This window comes from Platalea leucorodia, assembly GCF_965183815.1.
Source record: "Platalea leucorodia genome assembly, chromosome: 9".
In the NCBI taxonomy this organism is placed as follows: Eukaryota; Metazoa; Chordata; class Aves; order Pelecaniformes; family Threskiornithidae; genus Platalea; species Platalea leucorodia.
The window spans coordinates 8561113-8588263 of NC_138831.1; the positions used below are offsets into that span (position 1 = coordinate 8561113).

Sequence of the window (27151 nt, forward strand, 5' to 3'; positions counted from 1 at the left end):
ACTTCAGATTAAGGGTCAGCATTTCAACGTCGCTTTCCACTTTTACATTGTGATAGGTGATGTATAACAACCACCTCCTCCTCGAGACGGCACTCTAATTAAACCGTGACTCACTTAGGAAAACAAGGAGGCAAGTGATACCTCCACAGAAGCCTCCCTGCCAGTTTGGAGGAGCTAAGGTTCCTTTGTTAAGCTGCAGTTCATGGTTTTGCTGCTTGAGGATTAATGTTTGGGAGTGGAAGTTCTCTCTGCTGGACAGACACCGCTGAAAAAAGTTTCTTTAGCTTTTCCAAATCCCAGGCATGCTGCGGCAGGGCTGCTCCGCCTGGCAGGGCTGTGCCCAGCACCCATCACAGCCCCTGCCACAGCACCCGCTTGGTCCCCTCTTCACCACCTACATCTCCAGCAAGATTTTGCAGAGGCTGCTCCGATACCTGTTTGCAAAGGCCAAGAACACAACCACTGCTACCAGCATTACTCTCTACCAACCCTTACAAAGTGCCCAGTACTAAAACACCTCTGGAGGTCCACATCGTGCTTGCCTGAACATTGGGTTCATTTTATTCTCTGAAACTGATTTTGTCCTAAATCCCAGGAATGGAATTTAGGATGACTATTCTTGCTGTGAAGTGTTAATTGCATGCCCAGGGCCCTCTGAGAAAGGGTCTGCTTGTAAGCACAAGTTCAAAGAAAAAATAAAGCAGTAAGTACAGATTAGATGACAGAAGAACTATAAATCTATAGGAGCTTGAAATGCCAGACAGAGAGGAGCAGTAGTGATTGTAAGGTGACTATTACCTTCAAAATATGCCGGAGGTTGTTTATCAGATCAGAGTTAATGAGGGAGAAATCTAATAGTACTATAATATTAAATTTACCATTTTAATGGTATCATCAATGTTCTATAATGTGGGCAATTTACAGAATATCTGTCAATGTGATTCTCCAGTGTGGTTAGTTACACAGGAGCAGCACTATCGCATCTCATCAGTTGTTCCCTTCTAGAAAACACTGGGTGTTTTGCAGAGGATTGCAGAAGGCTAAGTGAGATAGCAAAACACATATTTAAAATCATGGGAATGCAAAAATGGGAAAGATATTTATGAACATTATGGGATGTTTACATTCCTGAAAGAACTGGGCCCAGCTCTGCCCCACTGTCAAGTCCAGCCTTCCTACTTCCACACTGCCATTTAGTGTCCTGTTGGGTTTTCCTCAACTCTCTTGCACGTCTTGCAACATTTGCTGCTTTTTTCAAAACCTTACATACATGGATTTAGGAGGGCTGAAAATAACCTCACTATTCAAGTACATTTTCAGTTCATATATTAGGCCCCTCTGAACAAAACAAAACACGAACAAACCCACACCCCAGAAAAACATGAAAGAAGATGGCAGTAAGGGCTCAGAAACTAACAGGTAAATGAAAAGAGTCAAAATATCCAGTTTAGAGTTTTTGATTACCAATTCAAGAGCTGTGAACAGTAGGAGATAGAAATGCTGTGTTTATAAATATCCATCTCCTCACGTATTCAAGGAAGACTTTGCTAAAAGCAGCAGCTTCTTAATTTGGAGTTCCTCCTTCCTCCGTCACCTGCCCCAGCCCCTCAGTTCTGAGGGATGCTAGTTCAAATTCCTAATACAGCAAAGATTACTTGCACATTTTTAGCATATGACAATCTCCCATTAAGTAGCTTTAAATTTGGTAGAAAAATCCATATTGTAGTGGCAGTATTTGAGTTGCCATGATGGTCTGAGATAAAAATGAAGTATCATCAATTTATCTAATAAGCAATACTGCTTCTTCCTACAGACCTCCTTTTACCAACATTAACATTTGTCTACTGTTTTTTCACTGGTAAATGAAGTGTTAAACCTGAAGTTTAAAGAAAACGTGCAGGTAGGGAATGAATGATGAAGTATGAAATATAATTCAATGGCAGATGACACTTCCAAGGGTCTTTGGTGTTCTTCTCGATCTTCAGCTCCAAAAAGACCCTGCAAGTACAACTGCTAGACCCCTATCCACCTGATTACTCTGTGATACACATCTCACTTTGAAGATATATTAGCCTTTCAAAGAGCCATTTATTAAACATTTCCATTTAAATAATAATTTTCACAATCCTCAGTGAAACAGATGTATTCCCTCTTAAATCACTAATTAAGAGCAGCCTGGGACATTACAAAGCCCTTTAAAAGGAATTCAGGGAACTAGTGTCCCCCTTAAACAAATCTGTTCTGGCAATGACCCAGGAATCTTGACTTCATAACTCAAAGCTGTAATTATTCAAGAGGACATTATAAAAAAAAAAAAGGATACATCTAGACCTTTATGACTAATAGGAAAGATTTATTTCTCTTTCAATAGGGGCAGAACTAGAAATATTTATTCTATTTTTTTCTACCTTCTTATTCACTGGGGGTGGGGGGGAAGGAAATCAATGAAGATTAATTTACAGAGTTATTCCTAGTAAAGGTTCTGGGTATGACTCTCCCCAAAGAAAACCAGCTAGCAGAATCTAAACAGCTTTATAAATGATTACACGGCTAATCTCCTCTCTGCTGAAATAAAGAGAGAAAGGATTTAGAGGACAAATACAGCACGCTTTACGTGAAGAAGCATGGTAATGTTAAAAAAAGGATAATTGTTTGAAGATGAAATGTAGCAAGTCTGCATCCCCATCAAACTGTCAGGAGCTTGCATCTGCCATTGCCCTCCTGGGCTCAGAGACTGTCATGATAGCAATATATGTGACCGGGAATCACACAGGCATTTCCTCCTCTGCAGTGCCAGTGGTTTTGCCCACGCTCCATTGCAGGTACTGCACTGGACCAGGATAATATCATATAAACAGGATTTTCAGGTGTCCTCTTTTAAGTACTGACATCTATGACAAAAGAAGCACGGGACTTTTGTAACTGTGAAACCACCACGCAAATAAACACATCCAAGCACAAACATACCTATACAGAGCAATGGGTGCTTTCTAGAGGGAGTTAATAATGAAATACCAAATGTGAATCCCAAATGCAAATGTGAGTGGAAGAACAGGTTAAAGAACGGCTATGCATTTAATTTTTCCTTATTTTAAACTGATTCTTTTGCCTGGAACACTCATTCTCTTGGCTTGTAGCATAACCAATACACTGTAAACCTTGACCAGAGACATGGTGGTAGTTGAAAAGAAATCAAACCGCCTCAGTGAAATCAACAGCTGAGACACTGCAGCCATCACAAAAGATCTAATCAGGACCCTGGGACACCATATGAAAAACTATGGCAGGGCAGAGCCAGTTTTGAAGTAAATAATGTGGGGTAATTCATCTCCACCCCTTCAACGTCCAAACAGCAGTACCTGCGCTCAGCTCTCATTTATTCTCTGCTTTCCAAGACGCTCACCACCTTAGAAACCTTTACATTTTAAAACATATGCACAGACGTTGTTTGCGCTACCTAAATACCCACTCACAGATGCTTTACCGTAGTACAAAGCAACCACAGTGAAAAAAACCCACAAAATTAAGAACACTGGGGACTAACAAAGAAAACTAGCCATGTAATCTCTTCCCACACTTCTTACCCAAATCTCCTTTGGCAAGTGGCATGGGAGAGCCTATAAGGCTGAGCTCTTCTGCTTTGTACTGTTCTCTGGTGCCTCATGCAATTTCAACTGGGTGTACAGTGAAATACAAAAAAGCTATTCCTCACAAATGGGTAAGCAGATGGAGCAATATTTGCCATCATAAGTGCTTTTATTTCCAAATGTAAAAAAAAACAAAAAAAAAAAAAACAAAAAAAAAAAAAACAAAACAAAAACAAAAAAAAAACCACCAAACCCCAAACCAAAAAAAAAACCCCATTGGCACAAAATACACTATTGATCTGAAAGGACAGACCAGATGGAAAAAAAGGTCTGAAGTCTCCTAGATTAAACAGAAATGACTGTGTATAGAAAGGAACTGAACTACAGAAATACTGGCCCTGTTGCTCAAAACAAGGCATTTTTCAAAAGTGAAAACACATCTGGTTCACTAATACATGAAATAATTGTATCCCTGAAAACTGCAGGGGACTCTGCTGCAATTCTGCCCTCCCTGGAACACAGCTACAAGGATTTTCTAAACCCACTGGTTGTACTCAGGACACAGTCCCTGCTGAAAATACAGGAAAAAGTAAATGCGTGTACATTAGCTGGCATGGAAAATATGCCTCATACTCTTCAGAGTTGGATTAACTCACGAGCAAATATTCTTGAGAAAAATTATGTTTACATACTGCTGGTACCTGTATGTTGCACCCTAGTGATAAGGACACTGTTTTAAAAATATTTAAAACTTTTTCCCAACATAAATCTTGTAAAACAATTAATTATTTTTTGTGTGTTAGAAAAAAAGATCAGCCTGCTGTTCATCACCTTATCAGCGTGGGCCTTCAAATGAATATTTCATGGACACTGCAACTTTTTCATATTACAAAAGCAGAACTACACCTCTAGGAAGGGAACTGAAACAAAAGGTACTTGGATAATAAATAGGGCTGCAGGTCTGGAAAGCTTTTGAGAATTCAAGGAACATTTGTGTACATAAACTGATGATTTATTGCCTGTGAAGAAAAATAATGTGCACTGTCAGTGATTCTGTTTATCCTTAATAAAAATTAGTAACTAAAAATAACTTCAAAATTGTGACTCAAATATCCCCACATGTAAAAACACATGCATTTGTAACATAAAGGTCTTTCTGCTTCAACAATTTTTCCCAGTATACTGATACACTATTATACTCAATATTCTAAAGAAAAGAACCTTCTGTAACCTGGTTTGCATATCCCTTCTATCAATTCATTTGGAAGTTCAGAAATACTTATGGGGAACCCAGTGCTACAGGACTTTAAAAGCTATCCTGGGAAATCACCTAAGTCTGCATGTTTGACAGCAGTTTCATCACACCCCAGCCCATTTAGTCTCTCTAGTCCTCCATTAGCTGCAGATGATGGTGGTTACACATGTAGCAGCTTATCCAACTCCTGGAGCAACTAAATACCCTTTGGTAGTTCAACTATCCATGAAAACATTTAATCCAGATAATAAGGTTCAATGTGCTCTTCTACATCCACTTACTAAAGTTTGTCCTATAAATACTGTGAAGTTTCCTTGTGCAATATTATTGTTTTTTCTTAGAAAGGAGAAGTTTCCTTTGCACCAGCAGATCGCTTGGAATAAAGAAACTTATTCTCAAATTTCCCACTGAAATGTGAGAGCGCTCAGGCCAGCCAGGTGCCTGGGTGTCTCTGTCTTTTTCTAAGACTCCTTACAGATCACTCGACACTTACACTATTGATTTTTATCCATTTCTTTCCATTTTGCTCCTCGCTCCCCTATAAGACTAACCACAACAGTTGGAGCTACTGTTCTGTAATTGAAGACAGGAACAGATCAAACTCTGGGAAGGTGAGAGAAGAGACATCAGAAATAAAAGTGGTAAATCTCTAATGTTAGAATCTCCAGCCAATTAATCCCAGGGCATGTACTTGTTTTGGGAAAGTGAATCAACTGTTGAATGATGACCTCCCGAGGTTTTAAAGGCCAATTTTGGAAAGAGGAGGAAGGGAGAAAAAGAAAAAAAAAAAAAAAAAAAATTGCCACAGAGCTTCTAGGCTGACATCTAAGGCTTAACTCTAGGGTAGCCATTACATTGTCCCTGTTTCATCTACCACCTAAAAGACCTTGCATTTTCCAGAGTTTTGCTTCATAAGACTACAGCCTGGCAAAGAAAGCAATTGCACAGTACCAAAATAATATTAGTGCAGAATATACATGAACAGGGAGGGGACCACTGATTTGTTATTTCAGTCACGCCTGCACCGGGTACGCTGTTTTGGCAAGTAAAGGTGGAGATACCAGACCCACCATAGCTGCCTCTGCATACCATAGCTGCCTCTGCATGTCACACAGGACTCAAACAAGCGGAGAATCAAGTAAATGTGCTCAGAAGAAAAAAAAAAACAACCAAACAAAAAGCAAAACAAAAAAACCAACCAAACAAAAAAAAAAACCCACAACCCACACATGCTGAGATAAGCTTTTATGGAAATAATATCATATCTCTGATTTTTCTGGATACACTGTGAAAAGACAACTACTGTCAGGTTGTTGAGAATAAGGAACTAGGACAAATGGCCAGTACTGCTTGCTTATTTTAAACAGATGCCCTCTACCATCATTTCAAAATGAGGAAGATAATCCTGTCTGTTCAGCCTCCTGTGAACAGTGGTTTAGAGATGCTGCTGCACTATAATGTTAAAGTAACTTGCTATCGCATAACTTTCTCAATTAACACTATTGCACAGATATCCCAAGGAAAGGCTACCTGGAAACACCTATTTAATGGATATATTCTTACATGCACTTCCAACTAAACACATTTTCCGCTAAGTAAATCTTCACATACATCAGTCCTGTTAGGGGGAGTTCTGCTCCTAAGAAACACTCTGTGAAACCCAATGCCAGGATGACAACACACTACATCGTGGGCTCTCAGCCTCCCCCCAAGGCAGATGTAATGCAAGTCACGTCAGCTTCGGTTAGCACAGGTGGGCTCAGACATGCCACAGGGTGCCCCAGCAAGATGCCCCACACAGTTGGTAAACCAGCCCTTTTGCTCTTAAGAGCTTAGCCTGGCAAAATTGAGCTGGAATAAGTGAAATCCACACTAGAAATAAGCTGTGGGCAAAGTCCCTGCATCAGTCAAAGCGCTTCTGGTACAGTCGTGGCCAATCAGTAATCATGACATTGTTGCCAATTCACAGGCTACTCCAAGCTCAATGGAGCCATTAACTAGCCCACAAATAGAGCGTTATTTCTGGTGATATTCATTAGGCACGTGAGAAAACAGGAAAAATGTGGTGCTTCAAAATAAAATGAGGCAGAGGGGATAGCTTGAGACTGGACCAACATCTTGCTAATCTGGATGATGTATTTGTGGTTTTTTTCCTAGTTTTGACAGTGGATCCTACATGCTAGGAATGAGAACAGTTATTTATCTGAACATGTAAGGAGAATAACTTTGCTCAAATTCAAGGTACTGATTTTTCTTAAGTAGAAGACAAAAATACTCTAAAAAAAAAAAATAAAAAGTCTCTGACCCAGCATGTGAAGGTAACAGAGAAATGAGAGCATCAGGAAGAAAGTAAAGGAAATAACACACAGTTGGTTCAGCTGAAATAAAAGCTAGTTCAGTGGCTGAACTGCACTAACTCTTTCAGAGATTTGTACATTGTAAATGCATGGCTTCATTAGCACTTATGCACTATGCAAATACATAAATAAGGTGTCCTGCCTCTCTTCCTTACTCTGGCTCGGTCCCAGATTAGGATGCTGAAGTTGTAAATTCCAGAGGAGAACGCTTTGGGTCTGTAAATAAACCCGTGGGTTTGGTGTGATAGTAACAGCAGAGCACTCACAACGGCATGACAACCAAACTTGGAGGCCACCTGGAAGCTTGTCACAGCTGTTGTTTACTACAGATCTTTGCAGAAAAAAAATCAGCTCAATGGGGAGCAGGGGGCTGAGGGTACGAAGACTCAGAGGAAGCATGCTGGAGGGGCAGAGGGCACTGAGGAGCAGGAGAAGACCTCAGCTTGAAAAATAACCCCGTGGTCCATCTAGTGCTTTCAATAATACTTCACTTTTGGGTCGATTTCAAGGTTTCATTTCTTTATGACAGCTCCCACGTTTAGGGATGAAGTCCTCTGGTCTCTCTGAAAATCACCCCTGTGTCACCCAATTAGGCAACGCTTACATCCCCTTTGGGAGCTGACATCATCCCACTCTCTTACCCTTGATTATTCACCAGAAAAAAAAAAGCAAACTCTTAACCAACTCTCCTAAAGTAAAAATCTAAATGATGCTTAATCAGTGTGTCATTGTCATATGAAATAACGAGGTCAAGTTAAACTTTCTGCGTCTTTCCACCCCTCTGCTTGACCTCTGTCTTCTACAAAAGCTACAGCCGTGTCTACGCTCAGTCCCCCAGTCAGCCAAGCACGCAACCGGCACGTGGCTGCGTGGGAGACAAAAGGCCTCTGGGTTTTCTCCCCACCTGTACCAAACTAGTCAGAACTGAACCACGTGGGATTCTTACTAGAATTTCTGGGAACGAACTGGTTAACATCTCCTTTCTCCATTTTGTGTTTACTAATTATCACTTCATTTAGCCCTTATATTAGTGCAACAAAAAGCAGCTGTCAGGCCAAGCGTGCTCAGTCCAAGTGACCTTGTGTTCTTGTTCGTGTTTACCACATAATCAGCAGGGAATTCCATTTTCAAAATACAAGACTTCGTAATCCATTAGCACTAGAGATTGGTCCAGGGCTCTGGATTTACTGGTCACGTGTACCAAGGAATAAAAATATGAGTGTACAGCTAGATTAATCTCCAGACCTGTACAGCATTCCAATCCACCGTGCATGCAGCAGTCTCATTCAAATTCACATATGAATATTAGCATCATGCTTAAAAGCTACCGCTAATACCATCCCCACAGTACATGAAGAAAAAAATTAAATGCTACCTACATTACAACTCAGAAAGTATGGAGACACACAATAACTACTCCACTTCTCAGATTTTCCATTTGTTTCATAAATGGAACATAAGTACTGACGTTCTTATTAATACATCGACAACCCGAATCTCCCCCAGCTATTTCTAAAAGACAAGAATCGCTTTCACTGCTCTTAATTTTGAATCAAAAGTCTTTAGCGAGTCCAAGCAGTTTAGCTCACCATCAAGTTCAATAAATCAGAGAAAAGAATCAATGGAAACCATTTAAAAATGTAACCTTGGTAATGCACAAAATGCTTCCACAGAACTTATGCTCATTTGCTTTACTTGCTGCTTTAGAAACTGGAATATAACACATAGGCAGAAGGACACTAGCATCACGACATTGCATCTCCCGAGCCGAATGTTGCACGTGCTCTCCCAGAAGGGACTTTTTGCAGTATGCTTTAAAAACCTGCAGCCTAGCAAGTTAGATGATTGAAAACTAATCATATTTCACGTTGACAAAATAGAAAATGGAAGTGTTCAATAGAAAATAATAATCCATATTTATTCTTTATGTCCATGCACAGCACTTTGAACGTAATTTGGTCCATGCTTTCCAGTGATAAAATGAAAATAAACTCAATGGTGATATACAGCATCTGCCATTTGAAGAATGAACATTTGTTAGTGTTACCACACAATTTTAACTGTGGTCCTACACAGTTCTTCTGCATGCAACACTTAGATTGAAAATGGCTATTACTCTACGTACTGTTACATGGTATTTGTTGGCAAATACCGATTTTTGAGTGGCAACATCATTATTCAATATTTATATAACTCTACCAGGATAAATAATCTCTGATTCATGTTGAGATAGAAAACTTAAAAATATTTTGCTGCTCATCTCAGTATACTATAACTAAGACGTTTACTAGTTCTTATCCCAGCCTGATCTGAAAGGCATAACATTATCCCCACAGCTCATAAAGCTCAAGCAGAAAAACCTTTGCTTTAGAATATCCTCTCCTGGCACTGGGGAATGCCAAACAGAGGTGCAATGAAAATGGATCATTCTCCGCTCTTTGTACATCTTCCTAAAATGCCAAGGACGGTGTGATTTTGAGTAAAGATTCTGAACTTCTAAAGATTACACTCTCTAAACTTCTCCATTTTCCTCCTCGTTGTTTTCTGAGTGAAAAAGAGCATTTCTTTTTCAGCTTCACTACCTCTTGCTGCTTATCTCCTACTTGAAACAAGGATGACCTTCCAAAAGTGGCAGTTGCCTGCTACAATGGCACCCAGCCATCAAATGTTGTTCAATTTCACAAGTTAAATAAGCATCAGACATAAAGTTCTGCTAAGGAAATAAAAATAAAAGCAGGTTTTCCATTCATAGATTGCAAACCAATAAACGAATATTCACCATAATGATATTAATGAAGACTGTTTTATGGCAAGTACTCACGGCATGGCTGCTTTTTAGGGTTTTTTCTTCACAGTAAGCATCACAGGCCTGCATCAAACTATCAACTGTTCCAAAAAGGTCATCAAAAAAGCAGAGTTCGAGGATGAACTGGTTTCCTTTTCAACCCTACCTGAACCTACCCTTCCTTCTGCTGTTACATATGGAAGTCTGCCCAAGCTGAAAACTGAGTCTCCCTGGAGCTGTGCACACCAACAGATGAGGGCTGCCTCAAAAAAAAAAAAAAAAAAAAAAATTCTACAACATGTAATCCACCAGGTCCAATGTTTTGTTACTTACAAGGCACAGCATGGCGATAAAGGTTATCTCTAATAGTCTGCTGTAGATCGTGATCCGGCGATCCTTTCTGAAACCTCTGGTTGAGATAATGTCTCAGGTCTTTGTTCAGTCTGCTTCCTGCAAAGAAAAAACAGCCATTTATTTATTTCTAAATGCACACAATTAACATTTCCAATTCAGGCAAATGTTAGACTTCCATTCAGAGTCCCCTAAATTATGGCATGCTGACTTTATGAGCGGAGGCTCATCTTCCTCTACAAATGGCTAATTACCAAAAATAACTCGCTGTAAACAAGAGGTCTCTCTTGTCTCATAATGCATCTTTCTTCCTGGGGTGTTAAACAGATCATCATTCCACTTTATCACTTGTTTGTCTGAGCAAATGGAGAAAGACAGATGACTTAAAAAAGAAGAAAAATAATAAAGGTAGAGTGTTGTTTTTGCAACTCACTGGGGGGCGAACTGGGCAGACAGACAGAAGGCAAAGGCTCCTTCCATTAGGGGTACTAATACAGCTGAACATGGCACAAAATCAAACAAGTGCCACAGGTTGCACTGGTATCTACCCCAGCACACAGCAGGAGTCAGGAAAGAATTGATTGAAGGAGTTAAGAGCACCCAGAGTCCTTAAAAACAACAGAATAATACCCGATACTTTTCACTTAAATCTATTTACTTCCCCATTCAGTTTTGAACACTTTCAGAAGTGTGTGAGAATAAAGATAAATGAGTTGAAAACAAAACAAACATATAAAAAAACCAAAGAAACATAGTTGTTAATGAACAGTTGCTGAACACCAAACCCTTTCTTGTAGCAGAACATATGAACTGTAGCAACTTAATGAAGTCTTTTCAAAGAAATGAAATATTTCCAAATCTGGAATACCATTGACATTAATTTGACTGAAGAGCAAAAACACCCCACAAGAACACACAGAGAACAGGGATAGAAACTCTTCTCTTCTAAAAAGAAAAGAAAAAAAAAAAGAAAAAACCAAAAAAACAAAAAACCCCACACTAGAAAAACTCCAGTGAAATGCAACCGGGATGATCGAAGTCTGAAGCAGTTGCCGTACAAGGACCAAGAGAGCAGGCTGGGTGGGATGCTGCAGCCCGTTGCGGACATTGGTCTCCAACGTGCCCAGAGGGAGGGTGGGGACTGGCTGCTCCCTGCCTCTCCCAACACAAGGATTAGGAGACACCAACGAAAGCTTGGTTTGAAACCACACACCAGTGGCAGTCGTTCACACCGGCTGTGGCAGATCTTGCTGGAGAGCACTGCGGGTACAAGAAGCTTATTGAGGGGCTTCAAGGGGAAACTGAAAAAGCACTTGGAAGATGGAACCATTGGAGGTTGCAAAAGAGGATATAGGAAGTCCCTTGAGCTGAAAATGAATTGCTGGCGGCTGGGAGATCTGGAAAAAGAAGCAGGGAAATATCAAATATCTTGCTCTTTTCCTTTCCTCTGCTAGGCATCTTATTTATGGCCATGGCTGGAGCCAGAATGCTGGGCTACATGAACCACTGCAGCTGTTTGTATAGTCTTTTATAATTTGCATTATGATTTTTTGGATTGTGAATATGTAATGCCGAGGTCATCTCAATACTTGTTGACACTGAACATAGCATCACAGTTGCAGATTCCTGGCTGAAGCCTCCAGGAATCACTGCAGAACAAATCAAGAATAATAATACTGCAATGGAGTGTAGTTGGACAGTGGGCCTGGGAGGCAACAGCGGCACCAGACAAAAGAGAAAAAGGGTGTAGACCATTAAATGATCGTGGGCAGGAACAGCCTATCTGCCTAATGCAGTCCTGCAACATTTTAACAGATTTGTATTTAGGTTCTCCAGGCAGCTTTTTTTTTTTTTTTTTTTTTTTTTTTTTTTTTTAAGGTTAAATTTCTTATTGAAGAAAGGAAGGCTTAGGCAGCAAGCCCAGGTATTAAAGAAGGAAAAATTTTCATTACAGAAATGGCTCAAACAACAAAATTGAAATTAAGGCAGATAAAACTGGCTCATCACACTCCTGGAGTTACCCCACCAACACCCCTCACTCCAAGAGCAGATTATAAACCCATTTTCTAGCAAATGGTCTCCAGTTATTATACTATAAAAATGGTTTCCCACATAGGAGGCACTTGGAGGCCTTGGTAGACCTGTGGGCTACAGTTTTCCAGTTTCAGAGCTGACCTTCCAAACTCCAGATGTTTGATTTCACACCACATCATTTTACTCCAGAGGGAGACTGGCCACAAAAAAAGAGCATCTGCTGAAACAATAAAGCATTTCTTTATCCTTTAACTAAACAGTCCATATTTTTCTTTACACAAGAGATAGTAAAACAAGGTGGTTTCTCATAGCAAAAAGAACAAATATGACAAACAGTTTGGACATAATGCAAGGGCTTATTCCAGTGAAGAAATTAATGCACTGAACTGCATGTATCATATAATGTAGACTTTCTCCTGAAATATTGTGTGATTCATGATTCAATGATTTATGTCACAATAATGTCTAGGGGTGAAAAAGCTCTGCTGAGCTAGCTTCTGTTTGACCACAGAAAATATGCAATTTACTGATGATATCTGCTTTTAGCTTCCCTCTGTGCCCATTCCATCTAGCATCTCAGTCTATTACAGCCCCCGCTGGAAAGTTTGGTTATTTGGTTTATGCAGTAGCTGGGATTTCCCAGCTGAGTCACTGATGCACTAGCCAAGATGGCAGTTGCAAAAATAGGGGCTATAGCAATACTTAGATTCCCATCATTGTCCCCTGAGGGAGCTCACAGGAATGCTCATTTCTATCACATTTATTTTAAATAAGGAGAAAAAAAGATAAGGCAGAAAAAAAAAAAAAAAACCCACCCAAAACACTTGCTAAGCCACATTTTTGTTGCTAAATTCCAGAAAATTCTTGATGGAAATACAGGCCTCTTGCAGCCCTGATGATCTCAGCTCAGCAGCTGCTGAGACCATAAGCTGTGGACAACAGCAGGCTCACCCCATGCAACTCACTCCAGAGCACGGAAGAAGAAAATGAGCTAACACAGAAACTAACACCGTGTAGAAAGCTGCCAAAAGGATCCACCCTGGAAAATGCTAGATTCTTTACCTTTTGAAATGTTTTGATCCACTCTGATTATCTTTTCCAAAAATCTCAGACGTGAGAGGGCACGTGCTTGATATTGGCATTATTTAGTAGATTCTAGTGCTAGACGCAAGTTTATAAACTCTAATAAATTCTTTTTGAGCCTGAAATCTATGCACCTGCAATTCCTGAGCATCTGAAAGATATGCCAGTGACATTTCAGCAACCTCCTGTGTGCAAATTGTATCAATAAAACTCATTCTCATCCCCAGGGGCACCCCTGGCTTGCGCACGCTCCCTCTGAAAATGAGTCTCACCTTCTGATGGCTTCTGTCCGCACACCAACCACCACCAGGCTGGGCTGAAGGGCAGGTGCCCAGAACCACCTGATTTTATGCAGAAGTCCTTCCTTTATAGTGTCTAATTCCATGCATAAGTTGTGCTCGAGAAAATACATGGCTCCAGTTTCCTTAGAGATGAGCTGTGTTAACTAGAAGTATACTACTACCCTTCAAAATATTCCTCTGTTCTCAAGGAGACTGGATTTTACATTTACTCCTTTGAAATCCTTTCTTTTCTTCTCTGCTAAAAGCATGTAAAGAGATCCTACAGTGACAACAGCGGAGGAACAAAAGATGCAAGCCAGAAACAGCAGTTTCCAAACCAGAGGATACAGGTCTTATGAGCCAGTGCTCAGCAATTTCTTCCTGCTGGCCAGGATATGTTGCAAATGCATTTATTTGCACACAGAAAAATCACCTTGTTATTTCTGTAATCAAAATTAGGCTGATATATCTAGCTTTAGAAAGTCAGACATTAAAAAATGCAAAAAAGAAATTCTTCCCTACTAAACTCACCAAAATCCATATTTTAAAGTTTTAGAAGTAAAACATGTTCAAAAACTGGGTTTTGTTGTTGCAACAGTTTCCTTCCTTTTTTTTCTGCTGAACAAAACCAATGCCTTTCTTTATGTGAAGATACAGTCAAAGAACCAACTTTCCACTGCTGGTCTCTCCATTGTACTACTCCATATATGAGATATTTCCATCTTATTATCTGAATTTTTTTCTTTATCTTTGAATGAAACGAAGGGTAACTCCCTGAATGGCTGTTTTTCTCAACTATTCTTAATTATTATACTGCATTTTAGAGTAGGTCAGTTGTTCTCCCAAACCATTACATCATAACAACAATATTTTAGTAGCAAAAATAAACCCTACAGGGGAAAAAAAACATCTCTCATAAAAAAAAATATATATATTACTGACATACAGTTTTCTGAGAAACAAACCGTGCTTGTCAATTTTGTGGAGATAAATATGTAACCTAGATGTTTTTGTGTTTAATGAAAAATATTGACTGTTTCTAAACACACTTCTTTCAAACCCTCAATCCTCTGTCACTTATTTGTCCTCCAACAGTTACCTAATATTAAAGTCACTAGAGAAACTATGCTTTGAATTATGCTCTGACACTTATTGCTACAATTCCCAGTTTCTGCAGGGAAGAAAGCTGCATACCAGATCATCTAATGCTGTCTTTGCTGCATAAGAACATCCATCTCTTCCAGAGCGCCACCACCAGCGAGCAGCAGCACAGACCTGGGGGGCTGCAAGCTTCTTGCCTTATTGACATACGAGCTCCCAATAAGGAAAGCAGACCGCATAAATGGCTAAGCAAAATTTGATTTTTTTTCAAGAAAAAGCTGAGCGTGAACATCGCAGGGCTGACAGCACCTTCCTGCCAGCTGGTAGATAGTCTATGCCAGAACTGTGCAATATGTATATTCTGAAGATGTATTTTGAACTCATGTTTTATGCATTTGGAAACTATCATTTTAGAGTTTATGTTTATATTAATTACTGCAGCTGTTTTATCACATTTATATTTTGATACGGTCATAGATAATCCTGATAAATAGCTATACTCTGCCAGAGCGTATAGATGCTTGTGCGAAGATGTGTCAGGGTCAGGCCTGGGACACAGCGGTCTCTAACCTGTATTACACCCCTATAAGCAGGTTTACACTAGTGTATATTTTTGCTTTACCCTTCTTTGGGAAGGCTATCAATTGCTACATTCACAGTGACTGATAGCATCTGAACCGGAAAAATCCATTTTCCATTCCTGAGTTGCAGCAGAATCCCCCTTCTCCTGTCAGAATCTCCGTTTAAAGGCGTCTTTAGCAGAGGGATTCCCTGTGGGCAGACAAAGACTGTTGCAAAAAAAACAGGGCCGTGAAGCAATGAAAGGTTAAAGGCCTCGCTAAAGGGATAAAAGTGCAATAGAGTCATCTGGATTAAGACTCTCTCTCGCCGCCCTGATGTCTGCGTCAAGAGGGAAGGGTTCAATTTTTTAAAGACTCAAAGATTGCACATGTTGGATTTGCAGTATAAACCCCTGATTCTAACATACTGTCATCTGAAGATCTCTTTCTGAAAGTATTTAACAAACATTAATAAGTTATCATGGTTGGCAGGGTTTTATTTCGGTACAACAAAATGCAGAACTGCAGATAAGGAGGAAAAACAAAACAAAACAAAACAAATAAAAACCAAAAAATCCCCACTCGTTTAGAGGCACGAGCAGAGAACCTGCAGCTCACATTTTCTGAAGCAGTGAGTGGACTTGCAATCTTCGCTGACTGTCCTTAAAGGCTGGGTGACCTCAGTTGTGCTCCTTTCTTCAAGGCTGCTGCTCTACCCAGCAGACACAACTCTACACAAATTCATCTATAATTAGAGCCAAAGTAGTTCCCCTTAATTATAAAGTGTATTACCTTAAGCTAGTTTTAAACCCATCATCCCCCTTAAAAAAACCCACCTAGTTCTTTTTAAAAAAGTACTAAAATATTAATGAAGTAACTAAAGACAACTTCTAAATCTGTTTTTAAATTTTTACTGAAAAGAGGGACATAGACAGGGCTCCTGGGAAGCAGAAGCCACTTTTAAAAACTTTTCCGTACAGCACTTGGCACAAGAGTAGTGCCAGGGCATCACCACTGTGCCTTACTAATGCTTGCAATGGATTTTCCTCAAGTCCTCACAGAAAGGTGGTCCTGATACTCATGCATATATTTTGCTAATGTCTGGAGAGATTCATATGCTGTTTCTAGATCAATTAATATTATCATTTTCATGGCAAGGTCCAGTGGGCAGCAGCCCATCTTAGAAGACAAAATGAAGGCTGAGTGGATTTTTACCATTTAACAAGACTGTGCTGGTAAACACATCATCGACAAATATTCCTAATCCCAGCAGTTGTTACACAAATGATAATAGTTTGTGCTATATCATTTCATTCTGTCCCATCCTTGTCTTCCAGCTGCTGTCCAAAAGTGATTATAAATAATGGGGCTATAAAAGCCATTCAATAATTAGAAGATTCATTGGCCATATGCCAGCAGTGACAAAAGAGAGTGATTTATGCAAGATGAGTCTGTCACATCTGCCAGATAACAGTTTCATTACGCCTGTGGCTTTAAGGTCACAGTTTAACAGTGTTCCAACAGCCATTTGTCAAGGGGGTGCTGGGGAGAAGAGGTGAAATACATCACGGTTTTGTTTGCTTTCTTGTTTTAACTACTAAGTAAATAAGTAAATAAAGTCCAGTACCTATGTTTGTTATTTCATGTCTCCTGTGAGGTCAAAGACACAAGGATATAGAGTAAGACAAAAAAACATTCATCATGGTTGGCCAGAGTTCAAATAAGATCACAAAGCAAAAAGATCCAGTTTAAAAGCCTTAAGTATTCATGTGGTTTCTTAAATTCAATATAATCTAAGCATGTTCTGTCTTCCAGCCATCCATGAAATGAAGGTACCTTGTTCACCCACAACATGTTGGTAAATTAATTGCTACTACATTTTCCTAACACAAGTAAACTTAAAAAACCTTTTATGGCTCAGTGTGCTAAAAAGATATTTAAACATTGCCATGGGAGTTCAGCTAAACAATTAACATGGCTCAGCAGACACCTGATTTGATTCCAATTCTGTTTTCTTCTCTTTTTTCCTCTATTAAGAACGAACAAAAAAAAAAAAAACCAATGAATTTTTATTGCTGGGTACAAACCAGACCCATAAAGTCCAGACGTTTGGATGTCCCCCATAAATGCTTCAATAGCCTTGTCTGTCATTGTCAACTATTGCTTCCCTATCAATTTGGAGAGTCTCTGTTGACAAAAACTACTGGTCTGAGGGTACAAACTGGATATTTGTTGGAAATGCTGCATCCAGTCCCAATCTGTTGCTTTAACTTTAATTCGTACCAGCCTGCTATAGCCAGACTCCATGTAGATGAACTGCTCAGATCAGGGCCCAGATGTTTCCATTATTCTAACAAATCCATACCACAACCAAAGCAAAATGACTGCCCATCCTTTACCTACCTTCCTGAAGTAAAACATAAAATACTTTCCAATTTTTATGCTTTAAAACACTCTCAGAACAACAAAGCCACATCCATTGCAAAATCCTTCCAGTGGAAGGAAATTATGATAAGCTGGAGGGTTATGCTATAAAGAATTGCACAAAGTTACAGGATGAACTACCTACACAGCAATAAAACTCAACTTTGATGGAGCATGGTTAAGACTTCAGCAGCAGCCAAGCTGCTGAATCAGCAGAGAGCACTTCAGTGCAGCTAGTAATTCCTGTCTGGAGAATGAATAACACTTGTTACTTTATTACTAACAGAACTTCTTAAAATATTATTTTAGGTGTAAGTTGTGAATCTGAAGGAGACGTATTCACTCAAAACTTGCAGGTCGTGTTCAGAATCAGGAGCAGGCAAGAGCTTTCTTGGCACAGTACCTTTTGGTATCGCTCTCAATCTGCATGGGTGAATGAACCAGCACTGAAGTGGTAATTCAGCATTTGCTGCTACAGAAATGCACTTAACAGATCATAAATCCCCGGTGAAACTATTCTATGAGCACCTAACCTAATCTACTGTATTTGCAGGGTGTTCCACCTTATTTTCTGTGCATTAATAGCGATTCATATTTCTAGTGTAAATTTAAACAAATAGCCTTTCAGCTGAGAAGTGCCAAAAAAACCCACAGAGCTCAAGCTTGGACGTTGAAAAGCAAAAATATTATCATTTATACACCAGGCCTGAAAATTTTGAATGCTTGTGACAAATACACTTCTGTTGCCCCTAGCTGAATTCAGATCAGCAATGCCAGCAAACGCAGCAGAAAGACCAGCCTTTCTCTCCCTGTGGCCTTCTCAAGCTTCCGGTGCCCTCAAGTTTCAGCCTTAAATTTCTTGAAGCTCCTGGAGAAGAAACCTTCCTTCCCCCTCTGCCATCCTTGCAGCCCAGGACAGCCCTGACCTGGGAGAGAGGGAGGCCACGCAGCCACAACAGCATTCCAGGAAGGGGAGCGCGGTCTGTCATGGATGGTGCCTGCAGGAAAGCTATTGGTTACGATCATGTTTGGCAGCAGGATGGCCTATAGGCCTGCCTAACACTGACAATGCTCTCAAAGAACAAGAAAAAATGGAGAAAGTAAGAGTCTCTCAGCATCATTGCAGGCAAGTACATCCTGAAGCTTTAAGCCGCTACAATATTAAAACACTTGCCAATTCAAGCTCTCTTTTTGTGAGGATTCGAAGGAGAGCCTGGATAGGCATAGTTCAGTCATCCAAGAGCTACTGCGTGCATGATGGTAGCAATCAGATCTTTCTACCTCAAGAAGAAACTATTTTATTATTTTCTTCCTCAAAACACCAAGGTTTGAGTTTGGTGGGGGTTTGGTTTGGTTTGTTTTGGGGTTTTTGGGGGTGTTTTTTTGTTTGTTGTTTGTTTGTTTGTTTGTTTGTTTTAAGAGCATTGTTTAACTACATCTACAGTCCTGGATCCCTTCTGTGTCTGAGCAGGTCAAGTTGTCCACAGTGTTGGTGGGTGACACAAACTGCTGGGGGTTGCTAAAGTTGTGTCCACACGAAGGAAAAATCTGATTCTGTTGATCTTTAGCACAGCTTTGCTGCAGCCTGCAGCAGGTTTCCATGCAGACAGGTCCCACCTTAAAGTAAAGACATGAGGAAGAATATGAGGATATTTTCTGCTCCTCTCTTCTTAAAGCATTTGATATCTTTTGTGTCCATACGGAGCCTATAGCACCGTGACACTGAATAGAAGATGACATTTCTCCAGAGAAAGGGGCAACTGTACCTGCCCCAGGAAAGTCTAGAAGGAGGGAAAATCCTATACTAGTGAAGCAAAAATATGGATAACTGAAAGCATGCAGCTCAAGCAACAAGAACATATGATGAATAGAAGAGGGAAAAGAAAGGTCAGCAGTATTAACGACTTGGCCATCGATACCTCTAAACACACTTGAACTGGTCAGGCACAGAGGCTCAGCAACATGGCTTTACTGCATCCATACGGGTGCTGGCAGATGTAGAGCCAGCCAGGGTGCTTCTTGCCTACAGCATAGTTAATCATGAACTCGACTACCTAAAGGCTGGAGATTAACCACTACTACTCTGCTATTGACTCATAGGAGCCTTCTTTTCTTCCCTCATGCTATTAACAAGAAATGCTGCAAGCTCTTGCCTCAGCATTTTTGTTTTCCTTTTTCACTTTGAAGAATCCACAAACACAAGACAAGGAGGGAGCCCAGACTCTCAGGTTGTCTCTGGGAATGACAGCAGAGAGCAAGGTGAGCCAAGGTGAGAGAAGGGACCTGCTGGGATCACAAATGCAGAATATTCTCCTACTAAAATGAAAAATCTCCAAGATAAACTGTACTACTGATTAATAGCCACACACGCTATAAGGTTTTCACAGGAAAGCTCGGCGAGGTAGGTGTGCAAAGAACAAAGTACTGCAACATCCTCTAGACTTGTTTTCAATGAAATCTGGATTAGCACCACGCTAAATACTTTAGACAGTTCTGTGGCCAGACCAGTGTTGAACTAGAGGCTTAAGTGAACTGGCTGACAATCAAGCTGTAACATCAAAGTCACGTCCATAACTGCTTCCTCTTGGCGGTGACCTTAAACCAAGCACGCAGAGCAAAGCCTCAGCTCTGCAAAACTTTACAGAAAGCCAGACCCAGAGGTGAACTTAGGGAAGCAGAGACATTCCTCCGAGGAAGGCATTTTGTCTTGCACACAAAGACACTGCTGTGTGGGGGCTTTTTGCACTGCGTGTTCCAGCAAGGAAGAGCAATGAGGAGTACGAAGCCGTCATTAGTGGCAAGAATCGTTGATGTTGCCACGTAGGCTTTGGAAAAAGAAAAAAATAAAAAAGAAAAGAAAAAACCTCCTACACATCCAAAGTGAATGCAGAATGAAATCATTGTAAGAGAGTGGCATGGGATGCAGCATCTTTCCACGAGTGGCTCTGAAAGATTCAGGCTGAGTGGCTCACGCCCCGTCTCCACTGAGCCTTTCCATCAATGAACACAGACTGGGCTACGTGAGCAACCCAATCTTCCTGTAATACTTCATCAGGAAAGCACAGTCTGCATGGGAGCCACATAACAGCATTTGTCACTGACACCTACTCTGTAAATCTGTGTTGCATGAAGCAACCTGGATAAGGGAGCGTTGTTTCTTTTCCTTTGCTCAGACTCAAAGCTGCAAGCGAGTCTTTCCTTTTCTGGGATGCAGGGAGGGCTTACGGGAGGCAGCAGAAGCAGGGCAGGAGGTGAAGAAGAAAGTCTAGCCAGAAGAGTAAGAACAGGAAAATCAAGATGAAAAGCACTTGCAGTCTTTCACTCAAAGGCAACGACCCGTTTCTGGAAATTAGATGCATATCTCTGTATGTCTCCTGAAAGGAGCTACCATATGTTCTAAAAGTAGGATATAATATTTGAGCTGTAAAAGCCAAATCAGCTTGAGAAACAGACGGCATTACAATGCTTTAGCAGAACAAGCCCCACATAACAATATGCCAACAAACTCATTTTGTAGAATGGCACTAGGAAAATATTTGCAAGCCTGAAACTCATTCCCTAAATACAGCATTTGATTCTTCCAGAAAAATGGGAAAAAAGTGACATACATGCCTGTATTCGGGAATTTTGAGTAGCTAGTCATGTTCTTCGGGGTTTTTTTGCTTGCTGTTCTCTAATTTAAGCATGGGTAGTGGGTTTTAGTGCTTTTTTTTTTTTTTTAAAGATGACCTCAAACTCCTTCACCAGTCAAGCTAAGTCCCTTTTCATCCTGTTCTTCCTTGATTGCTGGAGGGACAAACTCCCATCGCCCAGCCAGGTCACCTCTGAATACTAATCACAGCTTTATTGTTTTTCGCTCTGCCCTCGCTGGCTCCCGGGCATATGTCAATATTAACGGCCTGATTTCCAGAGGTACTGAATACATAAAATCCAATGCCGAGAACCTGTGATGGTCAGGCTATAAACGCACACTAAATGCAGACATTGTCAGAACACTAGCATTTTGCTGCTGCCTTTTTTAATGATTTTTTTTTCCTCACAAGTATCTCTATCAGACAGAAAATGTTGGCCTTCTTGGAAGAAACCAGCTAAAAATCATAATGTGTCCATTGGAAGCTCTGTCCAAAGCACATGCCAACCGACAGCCCATTCTCCGGCATGGCTGGATGATGCACACTCAGGTGCACCAGTATCTTACCAAAGAATTTTTTTTTTCCCTCTCCAATATATTCATTTATACAGAGGGCTACAGGTTAATTTTCCAACCTGCTCTAGCAATTTCCCAGAAACAAGATCTGCCAAGAAACAAAACCAGAAACAAGCCTTGCTGTGGTCTCCCAGTAGCAAGTAAAGGTCCTGTTCCTACTACGTTATTTTCAAAAGGCACACAACTAAGCTTAACCTGAGACAGACCTGCTTTTTTGTTTGGTTGGTTTGGTTTTTTTGTTTGTTTTTTGTTTTTCTTAAATATATAATGACACATTTGTGGACATACAGAAGAGACACCAAACCACTAACATGCAGTACATAAAGGAAGCACATAGGCAACAACACTTTGTGATTTAGAAAGTCAGGCTCTCAAAGCTGAAAATTATCATGAGCTAAATCTGTTTGGGGAAAAAAACATTTAAACAGAAAAATGTGTATAATAGGTCAGAGCTGTTGAAGCACACTTTACAAGAGGCACAAGAAGCCACAAAAATTGAGTAAGAAGGTCACACTGGTTAAAAAAACTACCTGGCTCATAGGGAGAGTGACTGCAGCTTTTTTTCATTTCATATTGTAGACAAAGGGAAAACAAGATTTAAGAAATTAGACTAGCTCTGGTTAATTATTCTAACTGCAAATATTTTTGTTTTATTTTTATTCTACCATTGGAACAGTTTTCTGATGGTTGGAGGATATTCTTCATCCCTGGAAAATGTTATATCAAGATTGAATGTTTTTCTTAAAAAAACATGTTCAAGTTTAAGTGGAATTGATTCAGACTAGTTCTATAAAGTCCTGAGCTATTACTTGGAAATCTAATTTAGAAAGACAGTGGTGAACAGGCAGGTGAAGGATCTGGAAGAATGGGAGATCCAACAGCAATTCAAAAGAGTTCAGAGCAAAATGATGCAATGAGCTAAATCTTTTCAATTGCTCAGTTGACCAAGAAGCTACGCAACTTCAGAAAACCTCACTGGTAAAAGGAAAGCGTTAACGTGCCGACTCTGTTGTAAAAGCAATTCAATACACAGCATTGTGGGCCTTCCTTTTGCAGAGGAAATGGAAATGAAATTCTAAAATAAGACTTTAAAGCACTGACAGAACAAATGAGTTGGCTGGAGCAAGCAAAAACTATAGCAGGCCAGTTTGTTATGAGTTTTAATAAAGTACTACCATATCTTATTGGCAAAACTCAAACTGTCAGCTAAAGTAAAGTGAATGAGGGCAACGTTGCTGTTAGGTATTCCACATACAATCACGTAAAACAAAAATGCTCTTATTCTCAGGACTGTCTCTTCCATGTAGAACAACCTTTCTCTTCTGTAACTGCCACATTAAAGGCCGGTCAATGACAGCAGCTAGAATATCGAAAAAACTCACATTCAAAAACAAAAACCAAATGAACTTGAATAGCTTTGGTCTCCAACATAAATTTAATACCTTATATAAAGCAAGTTTGGCAAAAAAAAAAAAAAAAAAAAAATAATAATGTCCATGAAAAAGCTTACTAGGTTCTGTAACAAACTTTTTTTTTTTTTTTTTTTTTTGCCTTGGTCACAAAATCTATTTTCTTAATGTGTTTAGGAGTGCCTGTATCATGTTTCTATCACCCTAACTTTTCCCCCCAAGAAACAAATATGAATATTACAGATGGTAAAAACCACATTTTCTCAAACAGGAAATAAATGTTTATATTGGCATATAGCAAAATATATATTTCCAGAGACAATAGCTACAAGATTTAGATTTATTAGTGCAGGGCAGGGATTTTTAATGGAAAACACGTTTTTGGGAATAAGAATTTTAATTACAAGAAACAGCATACAAATGGCTCCTTTAGATGTAAAGCAGAGCAGTTCTGCAACAGAATCAAAATGACATGGTCTCTTTTGGTGAAAAATAGAATATTGGAATAAAGAGAGGAAAACTCAACTCGAGTGTACAGCGGGTGAGACATTTTCCGTGGAATGCTTTTGATCACAGAATGGCATTTGTCAAAATGAAGACATTCTGCAGGAACATGACATTTCTGCAGAAATCAGATATAGCTCTGATGGCGCCTTTTCAGATCGTGCCTGAGCTTGCCAGGCTACCCCGATCCTGGCCACCGGTTCATAACTTTCCAAGCTCGATCCAGTCAAGCCCTTCTGCCAACACGCCTCATATCTCTCTTCCTTACAATCCTTAGAAAACACACACTGCAGCAATAAAAATTAGCATGCTAATCCAAAAGTGGTGGCTTATATAAAAGGCTACTGATACCCAGGTTAGATCTTCACATCACAAACAAAAAGGGGGCCAAAGCACCAGTTCCGTTCCAAAAACACCAAAAATTGGCACCTCCAGAACGAAGTTTCACAGATTCTGGTTTGGCAGAAAAGGAAATATGGGCTTTTTTGGCTGCTCAGTTAGGCCCAAGTGAGGCCTTTGCTGTGTGAGCACGTCCACTTAGCTGCAGGCATCTCACACTACAAACAATTAACTGGAAAATACAAGACCAGAAGCAGTCAAAATAACAGTTTCCCAGAAGTCAATGTGGAAAGAAACACTGGTTTCATTCCCACTACATTACTGTTTCCAGCAGCAGTCTTGATGGCTTTCTCGTATATCCACAGTGAACGGCTTTTGTGAAAGATTAACAGGAAAAGCAGAGATGAAATGTTTAATCAGGCTTTGCTGCTGGCTTTTGCTTCATGGGATTTCTCCCATTTTGCAGGACGCAAGTAGACCTGACCATGCTTTATGCCCATTTTGCCCGGTAAGTGTCGGCTCTCCAGACTCACATGGTTCTAACCAATTTGTAATTCTGCCAGGAAATCTGCATGCTCAAGCATCAGCTTTGCTGTCATTGCCGTTAAAACCAATGCCCACTTTATTTTTTAAATTATTTTGATAAGCATTCTGATGACCGAGCTAAAGACAAGAGATGCAACAGAAAGCAATAAAAATCAGCATTAACTATCTAAATACTATTTCTTCCTCCTTAACTTTTTATTCTTATTATTTTGGAGAGCTCTCCCTGTACTTTCTCAGTTGGTTTGCTAACAAACATTTTTCAGTCCCACTTAATCAAATGCATTTGGATGGAGGTCTCTCACACTGAGTCTGAAATGGAAAGCTCTAATCAGCTTAGCCTCAAATTCATTTTACGCTTCTCTCGCTTTTGGGAGTGCACGGTCAAAGCTCTAAAAGTCCTGCAAAGTTGAAAGACTTTTTATGCAACACAGGTACACTGGAGCCCCTTGTACTCCATCTGCTACTGGAAGGGGAAAGTATTTTGCAGAGGTCTAAAATGATCAAGCAAGAGATGCAAGGAAGCACAGTACTGGCCTCGTATTTCTGCTGAGTGAATGTCACTGCGGTTTATGCTTCTGTGTTACTTTGGGACTTTGGAAAGCTCTACCTCCACTCATTAAGTCATTGGGAGTTTTTCTGCTGACTTAAAAAGACTTTGGGTCAGGACCTCCCAGCTTGGCAAGAATAGGTGTCAGACAAACAGCGTGCAAAAGGAATAGCTATTTATCAAAGGAGCAATCCAGAATAATGGACTGTTCCCACTTGAACACAGTCCCACTTTTAGAGTCTGAATCAGGGTAGACGAACAAAGAGGAACTTTAGAAGACGGGGGGTTTTTGAATAAAATCAGTTTTGAGCATAATGCACAACAGGCATCCAGGAACCATAGATGAACAGTTCACACAGGGAACCCAAAATCCCAAGTCTCCTGCAGACAGGAGCTGCACTACTGTCCGCGGCTTTCTGCCAGTCATACTCCCCAGCCAACAAGCGCCGGGGTGAGGCCCTCAGTTTCCTAGAAATAAACTCTTGCTTCTGTTTCTGAGTGAGTCCAGCCAGGCTGGCCTGGTAAAACTTCCATCTTTGATATGTTGTGGTTTTGCATACTTCTGTCCTGGAAGTTTTAAAATTATATACCTAAATATTAATTCATCGGTCTAATTTCACATTTCTTGGCTTTTGGTCTTTCCTTTAAGACACAGCCCGTTTGATAGTTAAGCTTTTAAAAGACGCTTAGGAGACCAGCGCTTTCATGACATGATGCTCCCCTGTTGCTGCCTTTCCACCTCTGCCCAGACCCAGAAGTTTCATTCAAACAAGGTACAACCAAAGTTGCTACGTAAGCACCACGCACACACAAGCCTACACTGCCAGCACATAACTGGCAGATACGCCTATACAGGCTGACAATTGATTTACTCATAATTTGCAACCCCTTCCAAAGGAACTAGACTTCCTAGCAATCAATGAGAAAATAACCTTGTTAGCAAATAAGCCAAGGTTCTTTTAAATTAATCAGTTCTTTTTCATCCAAACAGTACAGATAATGGAAGAGATGATGACATTTTACATGACCTATAAAGAGTAGAGTTTCTATTTTAGGCTCTCCTTCGTAAGGGTGCCAGGATGATTATGTTTTGTTTACTGGACAGAATAATCTCTTATTTGTTATGGCTTCAATGCAATTTTATACAGTACAAAATTTTATCTTCTATTGTCTTAATTATCATCTGGAGGGTTGAAACATGAGACGATGGCACAGAACAAAATGAATATTAATGCATTCTATCTGCAATTTAAAGAGAAAGGACTTGGAGCTTTCTTTTGCCTCATGTGCTTAACATGCTGCCTCAGACTACTGAATTACATCCCATTTAGCTGTTATTGTTTCTCCGAGTAGCATGCAGACAAGAGACATCAACCTTTTGCAGACTCCCTGCATTTCCAGTGTTCAAATACACAACCTTTTCCTCTGATTTCCTTTTACATCATTTGCTAAAAAGTTTTAAAATGTCTCCTGCTTAGAACGGTGTGCAAGGCTACACCACTGCTTTTAAAGCTCTTTATAAGATGCCTTGATCACCTACAGCATGTTCTCATGTCAGTGTGAAGGCGCAGGCGGCGGGAGCCTGCCTTTTCTCTCATTTAACTCATCTGCATCCTAATAGCTAGTGAATTGAGTGTCTAGAAGTAAAAGGTGCACGTATCCCGGGAGGAGGTGGGGAAAAAGAGGAAGTCTCAGATGGCGAACAGTGCACAGGGACATAAGTGTTTCTTCTGCCTTCCTAGGGAAAACCAAAGGGAGCTTAGCGTGCTGATTTTTAATTA

General features: G+C 40.2%; 1 protein-coding gene across 9 annotated transcripts in view; it reads right to left on the reverse strand.

The window, feature by feature from the left end:
• MAGI1 (membrane associated guanylate kinase, WW and PDZ domain containing 1) overlaps positions 1-27151 on the reverse strand; it is a gene marked incomplete at its 5' end in the record, with an annotated part of 358756 nt that overhangs the window by 163776 nt on the left and 167829 nt on the right. For all 9 annotated transcript variants that reach the window (XM_082321191.1, XM_082321192.1, XM_082321194.1 and 6 more), the window contains one exon: positions 10318-10434. In XM_082321191.1, coding sequence (XP_082177317.1) covers positions 10318-10434 — 117 coding nt within the window. The remainder of the gene's footprint in view (positions 1-10317; positions 10435-27151) is intronic.